The following is a 14947-nucleotide window of genomic DNA, read 5'->3' as shown; positions in this document are numbered from 1 at the left end:
GTGATCTATCGTGCTTAAGTTTAAGGATATTATTCTAACGAATCGCCATGACCTTTGACGTGCCACATGTGCTCACGAGTATTCTTCCCTGCGAATATGTCATTGGAAGCAACGAGAATACCTCGTGTTATCAGAATTCTAGACAAGCGGACTGTGGAACTGACTGTTTTAACTGTAAACATCGATGTGAAGGAAACGAAATCATGTTTGGATTTTATATGCAAGCACAAAAAAGAAATTAACAAACATAATTAAAAATACGGGCACAATGACATAAGCATTATCTGGATAGTACCCTCCCTCAAAGGGTCAAAGATTTCTGAGCCAGGAAGGTCATTGGCAGGGGGAGGTAACTCCATAGCCACACTCTGCAGTTGTACTCAATGACACATATCACGTATCACGCAGGTTAAATGCACTGGAGCCATGACACACCCAAACAGGGCTGTATTTGACGTATTTCCTCGATACAGTCACTCAGCTGCTGTAGCTCTGTGTCATAGTATTATGGAGTGAAAGTCAACCATAGCCTTCACTTAGCTGTCGCAGAAAACCAACATCGCCTCCTGGTGCAGTGGACAGAGCGTCCGCCTGTGGAGAGGAAAGTCGGTAGTTCGATCCCCTGTCGCGTCAGACCAACATGTCTGATTGTTGTATCCCTGCCTGAGGCGGTTGGGTAGCCTAGTGGTTAAGGCGTTCGCTCGTCACGCCGAAGGCCCGGGTTCGATTCCCCACATGGATACAATGTTTGAAGTCAATTACTGGTGTCCCCCGCCGTGATATTGCTGGGATATTACTAAACGCGGCGTAAAACCATACTCACTCACTTACTCACTCTGATCTATGACGTCATGTTGGGTACCAGTCTTAAAGTTGTTTAACAAACGACCATTATTTTAGGGGCGGTGGGGTAGCCTAATGGTTAAAGCGTTGGCTCGTCACGCCGAAAACCCGGGTTCGAATCCCCACATGGGTACAATGTGTGAAGCCCATTTCTGGTGTCCCCCCGCCTTGATGTTGCTGGAATATTGCTAAAAGCGGCGTAAAACTAAACTCAGTCAGTCAGTCAGTCAGTCATACAGTTTGCTTTTTGATATTTTTGTAATTAACAAGCGTGTGTAGTGAAATTTCAATTTCACACGTGCAACTCGCACGTCTCGCTGAAAATAACGAACGTTTGTTAAACAACTTTTTTATTCGGGATGAGACAAATCATCAGAGTTGGTCTGTCGAGTTCATGTGCAAAATTTGGTTTTGTTGCAATTATCATATTTTGTGTTAGTGACAGAGCAATTCATCGGTCTCAAATGAAATCAAACTGACTGTACAACTGATATGTTCTTTTAGATCTCACCATCTGAACAAATATACGAAGGAATGGTACAATATTAAAGGAGTAAGTTAGAACTTTATAAAGACAATCTAAATATTTCCATATTTGATACATGTGTAGTTTACTTAATTTCTCACACAGATTCTGCCTGAACAATAATGCTAAATATATTCGATTCATCATTCAGTAAGTGATTATAATGGTATACATGTGTATGCAAAGTAATCTTCTGGTCAATTCATGGGCTTCATCGCCATGACATGGCTTGAAAATCATACTTTCGTCGTGACAGTCTCTTCAACGCATGATATGATTTTGGTTTTTTTTGTTTTGTTTTTGTTTTTGAAAGTTAAGACTTAAAGCATTTTGACCTTTCGACCCACGCTGTTTACGAGGAAATCGTGCATTCGACATTGTTAGGTTTCATCTGAAGTAGCCACTCAATGAGGAAGTGGGGTCGGAGTATGTGCATGGTTCCTCTTTGTTCTGATATTCATCACTAGTAAACTTTGGCTGAAATATGATGCAGAGATAAAGCTATCCTTTCGTATGTCTGTCTTTGTCAAGGAGGATTCATCATTTCATGAATTTCTCCTCATGGCGTGATAGGACAAAAACCTATGACTTTGACATACTGTTTAGAAAGATGTATTGTTCTGTTTAAATAGATTTGTCTTAACTGTCATTTAAAAAGTAACATTAGAAGTTGAAACATTCACGAAAAAGACATATCCTGTTGAATATGTTTCTCTAATTACTTTGCATGCATGTTTATTGTCTCAGCTGATACAAATGAGCGCATTATACGCAACAAATTGTAACTGAGCTTGCAGCGAGAATATATTTGGACACAGTTAACCTTTTGGCATCATGCGAGTTGCATCCTTTGTTTTGAACAGGATCACAAAACACCATTCCTTACGAAATGATCTTGAAAGTTTTCTGGTGAACATGAAATATTATTTAAGATGCAGTTGCATATTATTACTTGTTTATGGGACTAAGATGCCACCACTGATTTTCAGTGATCAGTTTTTAAAGTTAATCAATCTTATCCCTTTTGTGCGCCACAGAATGTCTTTCCACATTAACCGAGGAGAATTATTTGTTGGCGTTAAAGTTTTATACATTGCCTTTTAGGATTTAGCTTTGTCTGTATTGTCCCGGTAAACTACGTCTATAGCGTACAGACCTGTAATTCACTGATGGCTATAACTTACTGTCTTGTCCCCCGGTACCACCTGTGCGGCAGGATGCGCTACCCTTTTCGAGTGAGTGAGTGAGTTTAGTTTTACACCGTACTCAGCAATATTCCAGCTATATGGCGGCGGTCTGTAAATAATCGAGACTGGACCAGACAGTCCAGTGATCAACAGCGTGAGCATCGATCTGCGCAATTGGGAACCGATGACATTTGTAAACCAAATCAGCGAGCCTGACCACCCGATCCCGTTGGTCGCCGCTTACGACAATCATGGGTTACTGAAGGCTCATTCTAACCCGGACCTTCGCGGGTAGCCTCTTACGACAAGCATGGATTACTGAAGACCTTCACTGGTCTACACTTTTCGAAAACATTGAGTATCATCATTGCATGGTCGGATGGTGCAATGGCCTTCTTATAATTATGTACAGATCTTTGTCTCCGTCATTTTAATATTCGTTCACCTGAAGTGTGGGGAGAGGGCAAGACGGACCAATCGTGTGCAGTTCGCTGTGCAGAGTTGCGTCCTTCAACATATGCGTGATTGAGGGTTTTCTTTAAAAAATGGAATCTCACCCTCGAGATCAAATATATCGGCTGGTGGTGAGAGTGTAATGAAATGACCTTCTAATCACACAGAAATAACCATAGACATGTAGGGTCTGTCATTTTAAGGAACATACAAATACCACAAGTAGCAAACTATATCGCGAAAATACTATATCAGACTGGATTTGCTCTGAATTTTGAAACGCACATGAATGAATACTTATTTTTGCCAGATAGGGTTGGAGATATTCTATATTCTTTCATGGCGGCCTGTAAGAATTAAATATTGGCCTGACAGGCGTGTGGTTGATATCACGAGCAACAGAAATACCAATCTGGTGACACATTGTGATTAATTCAGTGGTTGGATGTCTTTCAATCTTTGGCATGTTGAGACCTATTCTGCCTTAATATTACCAAGTTATAATTACTGCTAAATAATGAATGTGTGTGACATTTCAAAAAGAGAATATCATCTTTTCCCCTTAGTGGAAAGGTTGAATACTTAGTCATGTAATATTGCTCATATAATTAGTGTTATATTGTTCTCTACAACCAGCTAGTTCTGGACCTAGACGGGACAGTCCAGTGATTGAAATCATGAACATCGATCTACGCAAATGGGATACAATGACTTGTGTCAACCAAGTCAGTGAGCCTTGCCACCCGATCACGTTAGTCGCCTCTTACGGCAAGCATGGGTTGGTTAAAATTAATCCTAACTGGGATCTTTACGGGTGACCCAGCCAGTTTAGGCATCGCAGAGTTCCACCACTTAGACCTACTTGAAGCCTGTGATCCTGGTAAGACGCCAGCATCAATCCTTGGGTTTTTACTATTGTTGTTTAAGGTAGGGCTGGCTCATATGAACGATAATCGGAAATATTGTTGATAGGAAAGATTTATGATCATCGATATGAAAACTGAGTTATATTTAGTATCGTACATTAACTTTTGTAATAGAAAAAACACTACAAATGTAGGACTTTAGTCATGGTCTGCTTCTAAACCATGTTCAGGGCGCTGTTGTGTTAATGGTCCACGCAAACAAACCACTAGCCTTGCTCCAAGGCTGCACTGAACGCTGAACCCATTGATGTACAGCAATCTAACCCCCGAGGAGGCAAGTCTAAATAAGTGGACAGTCAAAGGACACAAGTCTGTTATTTATTATTTTTTGAAATTATCATTTAAACTAATAATTTTTACCTTAGAGACTTGTGCAAGGCTAAAATATCACCACTCACCAGTGATATGAAATATATTCTTTTAGACATTTGTAACATTTTTGCTCAAAGTTACGTCTCCGATATGCATCGATAATCAATCGATATTTAGTTAACGATTATCGAACTCTATGATATCCATCCCTAGTTTAAAGTGGTATTCGGATCTGTATTTGAGTAATATTCCCTCTTGTTTCTTTAATATTAAATTAAGAATGCAAAGAAGGTTGCATGACTCGGACCATACTTATTACGATTGCATTTTGTGCCCCATGTACAGTCCCGATGTACTGCAGCACAAAACAACATTCATTCACTCAGACTCCATGCTTAGATCGTGTAGAAACGTGCTTATACTAAATGATTTTAAATTGTGATTTACACACTGACACCAAACAGCCTGACAATTGCCACAGCTTTGTCCATAAAGGTGTAGCTCAAACAGTCATGCATATTTATGTCACCGCCTGTTGTAATACAGCCCCTAACAGTTGAAAAGATCAGATTATGATATATAAACTTTCTGCCTGTCGCTTCTCTCCGCGTCATTTTCAGTGGTCTTTTATCGTGCTACCTGAACTCTCTATACGAAGCTTTCAGTATTGCCGTACGACTTGCGCCTTTTGCTTTTGTAAACATAGTCGGCACGACTTGATCTTTCAACGGGAACTCTAACGTCTATTTGTGGTAAAAGACTCATTCAGATATCGACCTCATGGACAGGCTTATCCCGATCACGACTTGCAAACGCCCTGCATATATATGCACTACCCTTATTGACAACACGGGTTGTCTCCCCTGCTGGGTAAATATACGTCACTTGTCTTGAGAAATGCCGCGTCATTCAGGTTAGAGGAACACCTGTATAAAGATTCACAAAATATCTGAAGATGAAGTAATGAAGGGGATTGAGTGTCGGCCCCGGGAACAATCTGTGTTCTAATGTCACGCTCCCGTGCTCAAGAGCGGTTGTGTTATCTATCTTCACTCACTATCACCCCATACCCCACGGAGGACGGCTCGCGACCGACTCCCGCCAGCTGACGAACAGAACAAGCACTCACCAGGAAGTGAGCCGGACCGGACGCGATGAAAGAACTGACCACTCTACCTGTACTCATATGTTTGTTTATATCACCTGTATTACCTGCTGAATCACAACAACCAGGTAGGGATGTACACCTGTTGTAATCATTTCAAGCATTTACTTTTCATTGATCGGACTGTAAACACACACTATGGCTCGCGTGTGTCTGTTGTTGATCAATATAAACACAGGTTAGGGGTTTCCTTGCGTCTGACCTGTGACCTTGATTTGAATATCTGATATCACACGACAGTTCTGGTTCAATTCACTTGAAGCATTTTTATTCACATTGAAAGAATAAGGTAAACTTTATCACAACTTAGGTCTCGTAATATTTACACGTATGTAAGACCCGTGAAGGTCCGGGTTAGAATGAACCTTCAGTAACCCATGCTTGTGGTAAGAGGCGACTAACGGGATCGGGTGGTCGGGCTCGCTGGCTTGGTTGACACGTCATCGGTTCCCAATTGCGCAGATCGATGCTCATGCTGTTGATCACTGTATTGTCTGGTCCAGACTCGATTATTTACAGACCGCCGCCATATAGCTATTAATAGACTAAGGTACATACAATCGTTTAAGTTCGCTGACTGCGATGCATTGGCACGTGGTATGACTGTTGGTATTCTGATCAGATGGATGATGATGATTATTATTAACGTAATACATATAATCGCTACTGTGTCGTCAAGTACAGCTACAGACTGTAAGTGGATGATAGCAAAGAATAATGCTTTATTATAGTGTGCAACAGCCTGTTTACTGTTACGAATCCTGATTGCGGCATCTCAAGAAATACATATGCTCTCCCACTCATGCATATACTAATGTATCATAAACACTAATATTATATACTCATGGATAGTAGTAGCTCTACAACCCTGCATACTAGTATTTGGTTCCGCATGGACGCAAACTTGTGTTTTGTTCATCATGAAAACAATATTGATGAAACTGATCTACAGATAAATAAACGGAAATAACATATGGACTGTAGTGAGTGAGTGAGTTCAGTTTTACGCCGCTTTCAGCAATATTATAGCAATATCACAGCGGGGGACACCAGAAATTGGCTTCACACATTGTACCCATGTGGGGAATCGAACCCGGATCTTCAGTGTGACGAGCGAACCATTTAACTACAAGGCTACCCCGACACCCCCATATGGACTGTAATCTACTGACTGATATGACATTACAGAATGGCGTCACAGTCGTAGTCGTGTCTGCCGACGTGGTGGATCATCAATATAGAACACAGACCAACGTGACAATAATGTCCCGAAGCTATCGCTACTTGTTTTTTCACCGTCTGATCAATCACACCCATGGTGACTCACGGGCTAATATTGTCTCGGAGTAAATGAGTAAATATCCTTATCAGAAACAAACAGAACATAAGTGACGCGGGGGAGCAATGGCTCCTTGTTTTTTCTCTGCGGTTTTGAATGCAGGATCCATGGGTTCGTATCCAGGATGTGCAGTTGACAGCTACTCAACGGGTCTCATCAACGTAGCAATTGCAAATGTGAAAGGAGCGGAGAGTGAGTGAGTGAGTTTGGTTAACGCCGCTTTTAGCAATATTCCACCAATATCACAGCGGGGCATACCAGAAATGAGCTTCACACCTAGTACCCCTGTGGAGAATCGAACCCGGGTCTTCGGCGTGACGAGCGAACGCCTTAACCACTAGGCCACCTCACTGCTTTAACGGAGGGAGAGGTATCCTGATGATTGAGGCGTTCGTTCGTCATACATGCGTCACTATATGGCTGGAAAAATGCCGATGTGACGTAAAGCCCAACTCAACTCAACAACTCGTTCGTCATGCCAGTGGTTCGATCCCCCTCATGGGTACAATGTGTGAAGCCCATATAATAGCCAACAATGATTGCTGGAATCATTCTAAAACCGGCGTCAAACCATACTTACTACAGATGTGAAAGGCCTTAGTCAGTTTAGGGTTTTCTCAAACTTGTCAGAGGTTCTGGAGAGGAGGGTTGGAGGAGGGAGCCTTGTTAAAAGCGTTCGCTCATAACGCCGAAGCCCCGGGTTCGATTGCATGGCACACTTGGGAACAATGTGTGATGATTTTTGACTGTCACACCAAAGTTTCGTTATGAAAAATTCAAACAATTCCCTACTCCGTAAATATTGAATATCCAACAATTTGAGTGTGTTTGGCGAGATTCATTTCACTGTCTATTTCTCAGCTCTTGCAACTCATATTGATCCCTTTTTAGCTGTAGCATACCATTTATGTCAATTTGTCATCATCCCATTCCTCTCTATTTCTATCTCTCGCATCGATAGCATTCCTATCCATTTCTTAGCTCTAGCATCCCATTCATAGCCCCGTGTAGCTGCCACATGGAAAGCATTCCTATCGATTTCGTAGCTCTAGCATCCCATTCATAGCCCCGTGTATATAGCTCTTACATGGAAAGCATTCCTATCCATTTCGTAGCTTTAGCATCCCATTCATAGCCCCGTGTAGCTGCCACATGGAAAGCATTCCTATCGATTTCTTAGCTCTAGCATCCCATTCATAGCCCCGTGTAGCTGCCACATGGAAAGCATTCCTATCGATTTCTTAGCTCTAGCATCCCATTCACTGCCCCGTGTAGCTGCCACATGGAAAGCATTCCTATCGATTTCGTAGCTTTAGCATCATATTCATAGCCCCATGTAGCTCTCACATGGAAAGCATTCCTATCGATTTCGTAGGATTAGCGAGCCATTCCTCTCCCTCTTTAGCTCTCACATCGATAGTATTCCTATCCATTTCTCAGCACTCGTAACCCATTTCAATCCTTAAAGCGGTTTAACTGTAGCTGGCCATATATATCGCCTTCTCAGCACCCCATTCCTATCCCTTTCAAAGCTCTAACATACCTTCCCTATCCCTTTTTGAGTTACATCCTCCATTTCTCAGTTCTAGTATCTCATTCATGTATTTGGGCAGTGGGGTAGCCTAGTGGTTAAAGCGTTCGCTCGTCATGCCGGTTCGATTCCCCTCATGGGCACAATGAAAGCCCACTTCTGGTGTCTACCGCCGTGATATTGCTGGAATATAACTCACTCACTCATTCATGCACCATGTTTTTTGTCCAAACATCCCATTCTCATATCGATTCCTGAGCCTCTGCATTCCCATGTACATTCTCTCTGTTCTGGAATTAACATACCTTTGGTTCCCTTTTATAAAATACGTTTATGAGGGTTTGATTAATATATCAACATCATGTCGGGGACTTCGGTGAGTCTGGAGTCTACCCTAACACTATCGCAGTTACCGGGAACAGAATTCGTCGTGGTCTTAGGTGCGACGTGATTGAAACACGCTGTTCAAAAGACATCTACAGTTACATTATTAACACAGAGACTGTGAGAGTAAACAAGCACGTACCTGCTATAATCTTGTCTTTGTGGACCAGTGTAGGATTAAATAGACGCTACGATTTATCACATTCCCGATTTGGTTAATATAAATATGGCAGAGTCTATAGTAAACTATTGCTCGTGTAATACATTGTGAATCGTGTTTACGCACGGCTTACTCGATCCAGACAGACTGCCATTGCGACAAAATATATTATCGTCCACGAGCACGATATTTCGGACTCAACGTCCCAAATTAATTTACTGAACAAAAAAGTTCAAGGAAGAGAGAAATGAGAAAGTGAGATTCCAAATATAATAGAATGATGTTATAGTGAGGGATCTTGTTTTTTTAATGGGCATGTTCACCAAATTGTGTTCAGTATTCACTAAGAAACATACACCCCCTCCCCCAAATATTTATGATTTGTAACCGTCATTGTTCAAATCAAACAGCCGATCACCGCTGGAAAATATTGTTAGGGATCGATGACGGCTTTCCTATTAGCCATTGGGTGTGGTTGATAATAACCGCGTTCTGTATCTCCACAAATATGTTACACAGTAAACGTTCACGTTAATTACGCACTATTCTCTGTAAAGTACAGATTCGGATTCGGATATTGTATATATCTAGGTTGCTAGTTAAACTGTATTTTACTAAGAATGTGTAATCTCAGATGTAAAATATACTCATGCCAATAATGGTTGTCACCCCCTCCCAACCCCAAACCCCCACACACACCCACACCCTCTCCAATAAATAAAATTGAAGGAGGTGACAACCATTATTGGCATGAGTATATATGTTATATTTGTCATCTTGCACTCACAGCAAAAAGTGGTTTACACTTATTTAGAAAATATTATTAATTTCTTATCAAGTTACAACGCCTGTATACTTGACTTCGTGATAGATTATTATTTATGTGCACGGGCATGAAATCTCGCCAACACATATCTTAAGGAGTGGTTATATTTTTTATTCATTATATTTAGAGGCGTTTATATGCATAGGGTTGATCACTCTCTTGGGTATTCGATTAACAATGCCGATGATCGATTTCGGCCATTCTTATTCCATTATGCATGATCGATTTTGAATCCGGGTGATTGATTGTATTTGTAACTCGGAACAAATAATTTGCTCTTGCAGCAACGTCATAAAGAATAGTAGAATTAATAACGGAACCTCTAGATTCGGATCGATTGAACGAAATCAGCCAGGTTAAAATTTGACCGTACAAACACAATATAGTGAGTGGAGCACAGATGAAACAGTTTGTTAAAAGTACAACTGTTGACCTAAAAAGGGCCAATTTGTACAACTGCGGCAATATTGGCTTAACCTCGTATAACATGTATTGCGTGTTGAAGTTACAGAATGAGCGTGTCAGTTGCTTCTGATGCCCCGTTGAGCAGATGTTCAGTTATATTACTACGTGTCAGCGTCATTTGCCTGGAAAGTTAGAAATGATGCAGGTGGTATGCGGATGCCACTTGGGTGAAGATCCGGCTTATAGACCAGGGCCCCGTTTCATAAAGCTCTCGTCAGCCTTTCTGGTAACATTCGCACCTCCCATACTGTAACATAGGAGGTACGAATGCTACGAGAAATAGTACGAGATGTTAGGCTTACGAGAGTTTTGCGAAACGGGGCCCTGGTCTCCAACATCACTTCCTTTAAGTAAAAGACGACGGACGGGATCGGGTTGTCGGGCTGTCTGACTTGGTTGATGCATGTCATCGCATCCTACCTATCTAGATCGATGCTAATAATGTTCACCGGATTAACTGGTCGAGACTGGAAATTAATGATGACCGCGGCGTCAAACAACAAATAAACAAACAACTCTGGTGAAACTCACAAACCCGGTATGGCGCAGACATTATTTGATGAGGGCAAATCTGTGATTCGAACCCACCGTCAAAGGTTTCTGACATGCCTAAGAGGCGCAGCTCTTCAGAGCGACTTGTTGCACCTAAGACGACTAGGTCAGCCTTGTCAATTACTTAGAACACAGACACCAGATAAGACGACTATTGGTTCCATGTCCGTGTTGAAGAGCTGGACAAACAATGCCCATCAATATACTCATGTCCATCTTACCAGGGACAACCTATTATTGTACAATCACAACATTCTCAACGGTTTCATAGTATATTGAAAATGGGTGTTTGTATATGTTTCTGTTAACTGTTAAAACACATCTGTAATTTGTACTGGATGATTTATTATGAAGATATATTATGACGATAGGACAGGTTAGTCGGTATTGATCAGAATCAATTTATATTGCCCCTCCCTTTTGGTTTATTTATACATTTCTTGGAACAAATATAAATGACAGCCATGTATAGATCCGGTTGACGGTGAATTGTGAAATGTGACATATCCGTGTGGCTTAGTGACTAAACTTTCTAGAATCCAAGATCCTGGTTGACATGAACGACCAGATGGTCACGCAACACCTTCGTCGTTGGTGTATACACGGTGAATAAATGTTAGGGGAAACTATGATTCACAGTTTCACAGCTATTTTTACCTTTACACCAAACGGAATTTGTCTCTGAGGGTAGTCAAGTCTGAGTATTCTTGTGTAATGACGTACTCTATAAATGTAATTCTTTCAAGCGATCCAGGACATAATGGGTTTATCGAGCCACCCCGCTCCCCCACCCACCCCCAGTAGCAAGGAATCAATAGAGCACGCCATGCTGTCAAGTAGTTGTCATGTGATACGCGCAACAGGAAACTCTGTAGACAAAACGTTTTTCCTTATGTTGGACAACTGCGTTATCAATATGTAATCTGATCATAGCACCTGATGATAATCTGATCATCAGCATAGAAATATACTTACTATCACGTATGTCATGTAATCTTAGGGGCGGTGGGGTAGCCTAGTGGTTAAAGCGTTCGCTCGTCACGCCGAAGACCGGGTTCGATTCCCCACATGGGTACAATGTGTAAAGCCCATTCTGGTGTCCCCCCGCCGTGATATTGCTGGAATATTGCTTAAAGCGGCGTAAAACTAAACTTACTCACTCACTCACTCACTCATGTTTTCTTCAAATACGAGTTCTGCTCACATGAACATCCCCTATCACACACACACCACATTCATTGGATTGGGAGGAGGGTATGTGTGGTTGTTGGTGGTTTAGCGTTTTACCAAAGAAAAGGCGCAATCTGTTTCAATCCAAAATAATATATTTGTTTTTCATACAACCCATGACATACTCCAATGGGTGTACAGTTATTGACGACAGACACTATATACAATGTATCCAAAACATCGTATGTGTTCATCCTAAATTATTCAATAAAATAGTTATAACACTATTTATAATATATACACATAGTAGGAATCGTGTCATTTATATGTGATTACGGAATGGGTTTTGTGGGGTTATGTGTCTAATTATTGATCATAGTTTTCCATGACTGTGAGATAATTATGCGCGGGCAGCGAGTGAACACATCCTGTCTTATTACATAACACTCTCACTCTCGAATGCGTATGACAGTGTCCTTAATGCACAAAGGTTAAATCGTAGTATCATTTTACTTATTGACATATATATTCAATGCTCATTACAAAAATATAATAATTATTATAGTTTCAAACTTTCAGTCTTGGGGCGAGGCAACCTACGTGTAATGTCAAAATATTCAACCATTGTTTTTTATGACGCATGTCATAGGCATGAATTAGTTAGAATTAGTTGACGAATTACACGCAAATCCAATTCATATGAGTAACCAATAATTCTGAACTTCAGAATGCGTGACGGAAACACTACAGTCAGTGAGGATGTTTATTACGAATTCGCTACGCATTTAAATAATTCTAATTTTATGTGCGAGAACAAATACGGATTTACACTGCAAGAGGGTATTTTCTTGTTATCAACGGCATGATAGGGCTAATACAAACTGCGGACAGGTTCATTTGTCACGTCCTTCATTGTAGTTCCTGAATCGTGTTTGTGCATCTGTTGTTGTCTGACGACCACCTCTTGGGTCACGCAAACAAGTGACTGATATTGTGAGCATGATCATGACGGGGCACCGTGACCCGCAATCAACCAAGTCACCATGACCCAGATCCATTTTCCATCGAAGTTGATAAGATTTTGATTGACCCTAGATTATCAATATTGATAGCGAGATAACAATATTGATGTTGTCCGTATCATATACACAGGAGATGTCAACATTTCGATCGTGTCGCCTAGAGTGTACTGACTTTGAGAAAGATTACAAGCGCGCTTACTGTGGTGCCTTACATCCTGGATCATCCAGGTTCATACCGCTGCATGTACTATCGGTACCTGATACCTGTGTAATGTCGCTGCATGTAATATAATTGATACCTGATACGTATGTCGCATTTCTGTATTTAATATCGATGCCTGATACCTATGTAATAACGCTGCATGTAATATTGATACCTGATATCATGTAATATCGCTGCATGTAATATAGATATACATAAGACCTAAATCTAATATCGCTGCATGTTATATCGATATCTGACACCAATGTAATGTCACTGCATGTAATATCGATACCTATGTAATATTATTGCACACAATATTCCTTGATCCTTTTGATACGTGTATCAAGTACATCACAATATAAAAAGCCTTTCTTGTTTGTTTAAGCTTTAACCTCAAACAAGGGCGCATACTTTTCTTTTGCTCGACAGTTCATATGCTAACATAGGCCTCAGTCAGAATGTTTAAATAAGTAGCTCGTGATGCGAACATCACGATAACCGTTTTCTGAGTCATAGCTCGCAGTTTTCTATCGCCGTGTGACTGAGTATCATAAGGCGTGTCAGACTGGGTACACCGTTGTATGGAAGGGCGTTAAATGTTTCGTTTTAATAAAGAAGTTGCAAGATGAATGTGTGAGTTACAAGCTCAAGGGCATACGTTTCTTGCAGCTATTACTGAGAGCTTTGACACTAAAGAAGAAAGGGAATCGTTATAAAAATGGGGTTTGGAAATACATTATATTTGCGTCAACTTATGAAGGCCTGGAGTGAGCAAAATGTTCCGCTTCAGTAATATTTCATACGGGTTCGATGAAAGGGAATGATTTCGAAGTGGGGACATCCGAGCGAGGCATATTTCAATTTAATGGCATTCTCAATCAGGTTACGGGTTACATGTGTCACATGTAACTTGGGGTCTATACAATACTTTATAAAATACATAGGTGATGGTACAATCACTGTTCAGCTGCTGCTGCACTAGGTCTACAAGTCTACAAGCCCGAGAGCCGTTTTATATACGCTCTATTTATTATTCCTGACGCTATGTAATTCCGCCGGGGTTGTACCTGGGATACCTGAAATCCCTGTTACCTGAAGGTAGCCACAAATTCACGAGGATCCACAAGAATGTGACGATAGGAGTGCAAAACATCTCAATTATCCAGACACATGAACTAAGGGCAGATAACTCAAAATTCATTCACTTAAGGTGACTTTTGCCAGTAAAAATCTTCGTCACGATATGGCTTAGATATTGCCGATGTGACGTTAAATTTTAACTCACTCACTCACTTAGTAAAAATCTCAGAAACCAATAGTCTCAGCATCACCACAGACCTATTAATTCCGCCTTGACAACCCATGACGATATATGGCATCCTCTCTAAATTTCATTGAATGTATTGCCATGCGTTTTACTAATTTTCTCATTACGTGCCTGGTAAAATATGTTCATATTCTGCTTTGCAAAAGACCTGTCTGCTGAAGTTCTTTAAAGAAAGCTAAGGATTGCAATCATCATAACTCGTTGAAAAATTCATGTTGCAATCAGTTTGTCAAAAGTCGCTTACTTTGGTGATATGAATTAAAGATTGTCTGAATGCGTTACTTCATAACAAACCAACAAAACATATGGTATATTATCAGAAGCAACTGGCCTAGTGACGTACTCTCTACCATTTGGCACCTTCATAAAGTACTGAGGGGCGGTGGGGTAGTCTTGTGGTCAAAGCGGTCGCTCGTCACGCCGAAGAACTGGGTTCGATTCCCCATATGGGTGCAATATGTGAAGCCCATTTCTGGTGTCCCCGCCTTGATATTGCTGGAATATTGCTTCAAACGTCGTTAAATTAAACTCACTCACCCATAAAGTTCTGATCA

At 40.9% G+C, this 14947-nt stretch overlaps 1 protein-coding gene across 2 annotated transcripts in view; it reads left to right on the top strand.

Annotated features, from left to right (window-relative positions):
• Positions 1-5129: 5129 nt before the first annotated feature.
• The window catches only part of LOC124263200 (A disintegrin and metalloproteinase with thrombospondin motifs 19-like), a 31072-nt gene continuing 21254 nt past the window's right edge, over positions 5130-14947 (top strand). The window contains exon 1 of one of the 2 annotated variants that reach the window (XR_006894789.1): positions 5130-5480. Coding sequence is in view for 1 of the 2 variants with exons in the window: in XM_046697777.1 (XP_046553733.1) it covers positions 5402-5480 (79 nt within the window). In the remaining variant the exon portion in view is untranslated. The remainder of the gene's footprint in view (positions 5481-14947) is intronic. The other variant, XM_046697777.1, reaches the window with a different exon arrangement.

The sequence above is a fragment of the Haliotis rubra genome, unplaced genomic scaffold (genome assembly GCF_003918875.1).
Source record: "Haliotis rubra isolate DU_JTF1 unplaced genomic scaffold, ASM391887v1 Scf870, whole genome shotgun sequence".
In the NCBI taxonomy this organism is placed as follows: domain Eukaryota; kingdom Metazoa; phylum Mollusca; class Gastropoda; order Lepetellida; family Haliotidae; genus Haliotis; species Haliotis rubra.
This window is presented reverse-complemented; position numbering and strand designations above follow the sequence as displayed.